We start from the raw sequence: 7005 nt of genomic DNA, 5'->3' as shown, positions 1-7005 counted from the left end.
GCACCTCCCTGCACCCTCTCTCTTCCTCCTATTCCGGCCATGTGATAGCTGCACTCCCCCTTCCCCATCTGCCACAACTGTCCATTTCCTGAGGCCTCCCCAGGAGTGGAGCAGATGCCAGCATCGTGCTTCGTGTACAGCCTGTGGAACCAAGTGCCAATTAAACCCCTTTTCTTTATAAATTACTCAGTCTCAGGTATATGTTTATAGCAATGTGAGAGCGGACTACTACAGCTTACCTTTGAGTGTTTTACAAATTTATGGGTATGCTTTTTGTTTGTAACTCTGACTAGGAAGGTGAGAGCATTACTGGTTTTTATTGGACTGGGGCTACCAATGCTATGTAGTCTGCAATGCAAGGAACAGGTCCATACGAGGGATCAATAGTTACACTTCTTGCAGGATTTTCAACAGTTCTGCTGGAATATTCATGTAGGTGACATGCCTGCTAATAATGATCTAACCTTATACTCTTAGTACTTTTTACATATGAACCCTAAAATATATATTTTAAATCCTTTAGATAGAGATTGAATTCTCCATGGATAGTACACAGAGGGTATATTATGTTTTGTTTGTTTGGAACTTTGTGGAGAGTTAGCCACAAATTTGGAAAACCACATCAGCTACCTTACTCTGCTCTTTGTTGCTTATACAACTGATACTTTGTCAGCAATGAAGCGCATCATCTGAATATGCATTTGAGGGGTTTCCACATAGATAGATGCAAGCATCTGATCCCTTCATTGGTCTGCATTTCATTAGGAGAAAAATACTACTTTGTTATAAATTACGTACCTTCCTTGTTTCCTTAAAGTTGAAGCATCGTCGTATATATTGATTTAAAAATTATGTGTGTAGGCATGTGATATTAGTTACTAATTTTAGCTGAAGATAATTATAATTTCATTTCAGATTTCTGTTACTTAAAAGAAGGTCTGGAATCGGATAGGTTGAGATCAACTCGATACCACGATATTTGCTAAAATTTATTTGAACACACAGAAAAGACCCAACACAGAGACCTCTTTATTACTATTATTTCTACTATTCTTTTAAAAAATTATTATCGTTACACACAGCGGTTTTAGGCACTGTTAAGTGTCCATCGCCTCCGGGCTGGGAACCTTTGCGCCCTTCTTCAGCTGTGCTCTTAGGCAGTTACCGGCGAGACCCGGACCGGAACCTTGGCGCGGTGACGCTAGTTTCCGGCGGGTTACTTAGAGCGCCGAACAGCTCTGGGCCAAAGGACCATGAGAGGGCCGGAGCCGGGTCCCGAACCAACGATGGAGGGAGACGTGCTGGACACACTGGAGGCGCTGGGGTGAGTGCTTTTGGAGACGCCTTTTTCCTGAAAACGCAACCTCTCCTTGGCCTGGCTGCTTAACCTACTTCCCCTGGGCCTCTGTGGGCCTGGGCGGCCCTGTGCAGGCCTCCTTCCCTGCCTCGATCCCTCCGGCGCCGACGGAGTTAAGCGGGAGGCGGGAGAGAAATCTATTTAGGGGGTGGAGCAGGGCCGGAGAGCTGGGGTTCGTGGCCCCCTCTTTCAAACTTCTTGCCTCGGAACTCTTGTTGCAGGAATCCGCGGGGTGGCGCGGAGCGGCCCTTCTGGCACCGGTTTTCTGGGCGAGCCCGCGCCCGCGATATTTGTGATATTTGTGTTGACGTAGTTGTGGCGCCCGGAGGGAGGTGCTGGAACCTGAGCTGCTGTTGAGGACAGTTGTCTCCTACAGTGTACAACTTGTGGCTTACTTGGGGCTCTGAAGCGAATGGCTTCTACTTTGACCGGAGAAAGTGTTGTAGTTCATTGCGAGTTCATTCTTTCAACCATTCCATCTGTTCGTCAACGTGTATATTAGCTTGTATGTGCATTTACACGCATTTACGTTTGTAAATTTCCTCTAGGCAAGGGAAAAAGATAGTTTTCAGATTACTCGTGGCTTACGTAGTCGCGCAGGCTACTGCAGGCTACAATGCAGTGTGGTACGTGCTGTGAGAACTCTTAGGATGGAGGTGGGAGTAATGTTAATACTTAACAAGTGTGGTGGTTAGTAATCTCCCCCTCAACCTCGTCCTGTTTTTTTCCACACAGCTGTTGTCCCCATCCCAAATTATCATGTCCTGCCCATTCATTTGTCTCTTGAACTCCCCTTCTCTCTGATTTAATTCCTCCTCCTCCCCAAGTTAGCTCCTGGAAAACTGATGCTTTGCATATTTTATTCACCGATGTATTCCCAGCCACACACTAGAACGGAGTTCTTACAGTAAATAGTTGGTCGAATGAATGAGTAAATGAATGAACAGCTTAGAGAAGAGAGCCTACAACGGTAAGCATAGGACCAGATAGTTGAGTCATACGGTGCACATTAAATAAAGAGCTTGGAGCCATCTGCACGTTTGTTTGCCCTGCTACGTGCTGCTGTTTCTTGATAGGGGAAGCTGTGCCTTTGCAGTGTTGTTATGAAGCTTGAACCAATCCCACACCCCACTTTATCTTCCCTAAAACTGCATTTGCCCCTCTATCAACTGTTTCTTTAGCTGGACCCTGATAATATGTACTCTGCAGTGATCCAGTGTTACGGAGTCTTGCAGTTAGTAGATTGTGAATACATATTTGTCCAGTGAAAGAACAGTGCCATTGGTTATTTAGGGGGCATTTTTACTTCTGTGAGGTCCCTTGGAAGTTCTCGCTTAACTTGGTTAAGAAGGAACCAAAACAAGAACTGAAAATACTTAGTAGAATTATTTAGGCACCAAAGAGTTTGAGCTCCCAAGTACTTCAGGTAAGAATACTGGGATCTCATAAATGGTTTATGAAAAAGGAAAAGGCAGTGCTTTTCTTCTTTCTTCACTTCTTGAACTTATTGTTCCTATTATAAGTGTTTTGGAAAGTTCATTGCTATAATCTTGATTTTTATCAAGGAAAATTAGTTTCAGATTATTCAACATGAAAAGTAAAACAGTTTACACACTCCAAAATTAGTTTTTCCTGGAATAACTATGAGGGCAAGATTTTGAAGTTTGAATTCTCCTATGATAATAAGATGTGAAAAAAGTAGTTATTTACAATATGTGTTGTAATACAACGCTGTGTTTTCAAATATCCATGTAGATGGTGCATAATGCATTTTCTGTTGTAAGGTATTTAGGATATCAGGGAAGGTACTTCAGTTTGTCATATAAAATAAATTAATGGGAGGCATTTGAAGGGAAAAATCTATGTGAAAGCACAGTTTAGTGATACAGGTGAAAAACAGGATAGGCTAGGAGTCAGTAAGTTTTCTTATCTGTGAAAAGAGAGGGCTGGAGCAGATGATTTTAGAAGTCTCTTTCAGTTCTGATAGTCTCTGATTTTGTGGAATAGTAGATCTCAATGCTGGAAGTACATCAGAATCATGTGGAACTTATGAAAACTGTTCCAGTCTGGTATATACCATAGACTGACTGAATCGTAATCTTCAAGAGGTACAGTACAGACCTGCATGTTTTTAAAAAGATTCACAGCCTTGGTTGAGAAACACTACTGTGGAGAGAAGTTTCCTTTAAATATTTATTAACACCACTGTATATTGGACGTCATTCTGAGGAGTCAGTGGTGAGCAAAAGAGACTTGGTTGCTGCCCCTGTGGAGTTTACAATCTAGTGGAGAAACAGACATCACCAAAATAATTATAAACTATAATAAATGTGTCAAAGGGAAAGAACAGGGTGATATGACAGGAGGATCTAAGAAGTCTTAGGGGTTAGTGATAGATTCCTGAGGAAGTGACATTTGAGTTGAAATGGGAAGGGTGAATAGAAGTTAACTAGTTGAGGTTGGATGGATGAAAAAGGGGAACAAAGATATCCTTACAGTGAGAAGAAAATGTGAAGACCGTGAAGTGGGAAGGAGCTTGCTGTATTGGAAGAACTGGAAGGAGGCTAATGTGGTTAGAAGGTAGAGTGTGAGGGGCAGAGTGGTGGGAAATTGGATTAAAGAGTTAGGTGAAAATTAGGGCATGTAGCCCCTTTTAGGCTATATTGTGGATTTTATTCTTGATCATAACAGCAGTGGGATGCGATTGAAGAATTGTAAATAAAAAGGGAGTGATTAGATGTCTAGTTTGAAAGTTACATCTGTCAGCAAGGTGGAAAATGGATTGGAGAATTTAGTTAATAGTCTGGGAAAGAAATGATGGTTGCTTAGTGGCAGTGGATATGGAAAGAACTACATTACTGGACTTAGTAATTGATTGGATATTAAAATTCAAAGATTCATTTCTCTTTATTTTAAAAAAGATTTATAGACACAGGGTCTTGTTATGATGCCTGGGCTAGTCTTGAACTCCTGGCCTCAAATGATCTCCTGCCTTGGTTTCCCAAAGTGTTGGGATTACAGGTGTGAGCCACCAGGCCCCACCAGATTAATATCTTCAGTTGGTATTGAGCACTAAAATGAAATGATACACCTTAGAATCTAAATTGGATACAGAAGAATGTGAAGATAGGAGAAAGTCGGTAAATATGGAGAATGCAGAGGGATCAATGAATGGAGGTAATGATGATATCAAACAATAGTTGTAGGTGAGTGGTCAAAGAAGCAAGCTGGAAGGGTAAGTAAGAGGTTGTGGTCAGGGAGCCACATGTTTGGATGAGTGATTTTGGAGGTAGAGTAGTTCTGGGTAATGACAAGGGTGCAAGGGGGGCTGAGTGACACGTGCAGGTTGAAACTGAGAGCTCAGGGTGTAAGATAGGGTATACATACAGACTTTAAAGAAACTCAGTATAATGGGAAGAACAGAGGTGGAGAGGAAAACTGAGCAAAGAGGATGTTGGGGAGTGTCCAAGAGGTAATAGATGAAAACCACAAGTGAATGGGTGGTAAATCTGCGTGGCCTGTGCCTCAAGAGAACAGGAGATATTTATAAGATAATGGGAGAGCAGTGATAGTGATGCTATTTTGGTAAGTAAGGAGGCCAAAACCCCTACTATCTGCTCTTTAGGAATTTGCGAAAATAAAAATAACTAAAGCTAGAGATGGTAGGAATAATAATCTTAGTTTTTTTTTTTTTTTTTTTTTTTTTAAGAAAGAGAATTTTCAAACAGAGTCAAAAGAACAGAAATTAGTAATCTGTTCTCTTCCGGGGTGGGAAGAAAACCTCCTTCCCCATAGGTTCAAGACTATGGCTAGATGGTGAGGAAGGGAGCTCAGTACCCAACCTTGGGGAGACACAGAAAGGGCCCATGCCAGGCACTTGGCTGGAGGCAAGTGTAGCTTTTGGGCCACAAGACCTGATGGCCACTGGGGTACTGGCCTGGAAACAAGTCCTCATCTTCCCAGAAATGTCTTATTTTTGTCTGCAGCAGCTGGCTGGAGAAAGATTTTGGAAAGGTGTGTACCTGGAGCACCCAAAGGCATAACCTTCCGTTTTCCTTGGCATAGGCCTGATAACACTGGGGAAAGGCCATGGTTTGGCAATGGAGTGTTCAATAGTCTTCATCCCTATAGAGTTCAGTGGCTTTTAGGGTGACAGGAGAGGAGATGACTTGAAAGACCAAGACTCAGCTTCTCCCCTACTGAAACACTGTGTCCTGGGGCCACAGTTCATGGCAGAACACACACTCACACACATCTCGGGAACCCAACAACTCGGGAGCAGGCAGCTCTGGGTATTGTTGGTCTGGCATTTGCCTGCTTGGCATCTAAGCTGTCCTAAGCTCTTTACAGTCACTTCTCACTATTTCCAGGCCCATGTGGTGAGGTGCTCCAGCTTCCACTCTGTCAGGTGACTGTAAAGGCACAGTGTAGGAAAGACCCCTACTAGGATGACCACTGCTTGGAAGCAGGGAAGGCTAAGAGGCCTGCACCTACCCGAGGCTGGTGTAGACGTCCTCTGCTCTGCTCCTCAAAGACTGGGATCAGGTTCAGCAACTCAGTATCTGCCATGTCATCAAACCAGGACTGCACAGACACTGCATTCTCTGGGTGGAAGATGTAAGAAGCAGACAAGTTATCCAGGATGAGGGTTTTCCTCAGGTTCCTCCCCAGGAGGCTGAGGTTCCTGACTTAGCAGCCCTGGTGGAACCACAGGACTCATGGAATAGATGAGCTCGGAACACCCACACTGGTCCAGCAGATCCGTCACAGGTCAGCATACTTGGCCAGGTTGGCAGTGAAGAGAACACATTCAAAGAGTGTGCCTCTCTTTCTGCGTGAGACCTCTTGAGCACATACACCTGCTTGAGTGGTCTCCTCAATCTCTGTAGGCACTGTGAAGCTAGCATTGTTGCTGGGCTTAAAGATGCACAAAAGTTTCATCTAGGTCAGTGACCGCACAGATCCTCCTCTGATCTTCCTCTGTCACCTTGGAGCAGGCATGTCCCTGGGATCTGATAAAACTGGTACTGGAGACACTGGAGCAGATCTGACTTAGCAGTGGTGTTGACTTCCTCCTTATATGCACGAGCTCAGTGGAAGAGCTTGACTGGCCATGCTGGGTGTGAAAATAGCAGAAAAGGGCCTTGAAGATGTTACATCCACAAAGCTTCTTAAGGAGGACTTGGAGACCAGGCCTTGTTTGGTGAGCACCAGGGCATCTTCCACCTGTGCTTGGGTGATGATGGAACTGTGCTCCATCTAATTCTGTAGGTGTGGGCTGGCTGGGTGGAAGAACCAATGAGCCCACGGTCTGGGCTGGGCTAGAGGGCCTGGGCTTGGGCTCGCTGCAACTCTTGAGACTCCGACTCCCACAGCTGTTCACATACCCCTTCTCCTTTCCTCCCTGGGCCAGGAAGCGAGGTAGCCTGTACCAAGGGTGGGTGCCTGGGGATGGGCTCCCCTGGGTACCCTGGCTCCAGTCTCCTAGCAGCAGCTCTGGGCTTCTCAGTTTGGGTCCAAAATGGAGAATCCAGAGTGAAAATGAGAGGGATAATCTTTCTGAGAAGAGATGGACAATATAGCAAAATATATGCCGTGCTGTGGATAGAAAATAGTGGACATTTTTTGGGAAGCAGAGAGAGGTGGAG

At 44.5% G+C, this 7005-nt stretch overlaps 1 protein-coding gene and 1 pseudogene across 1 annotated transcript in view; one reads left to right on the top strand and one right to left on the bottom strand.

Annotated features, from left to right (window-relative positions):
- Positions 1 to 1188: 1188 nt before the first annotated feature.
- FAM98B (family with sequence similarity 98 member B) overlaps positions 1189 to 7005 on the top strand; it is a 32988-nt gene continuing 27171 nt past the window's right edge. The window contains exon 1 of the mRNA XM_003900750.5: positions 1189 to 1324. Coding sequence (XP_003900799.1) covers positions 1254 to 1324 — 71 coding nt within the window. The 5' untranslated portion in view covers positions 1189 to 1253. The remainder of the gene's footprint in view (positions 1325 to 7005) is intronic.
- On the bottom strand, positions 5558 to 6815 carry LOC108586691 (annotated as a pseudogene).

The sequence above is a fragment of the Papio anubis genome, chromosome 7 (genome assembly GCF_008728515.1).
Source record: "Papio anubis isolate 15944 chromosome 7, Panubis1.0, whole genome shotgun sequence".
NCBI classification, from domain to species: Eukaryota; Metazoa; Chordata; class Mammalia; order Primates; family Cercopithecidae; genus Papio; species Papio anubis.
The sequence above is the reverse complement of the archived record's forward strand: the minus strand, read 5'-3'. Positions and strand labels throughout refer to the sequence as shown.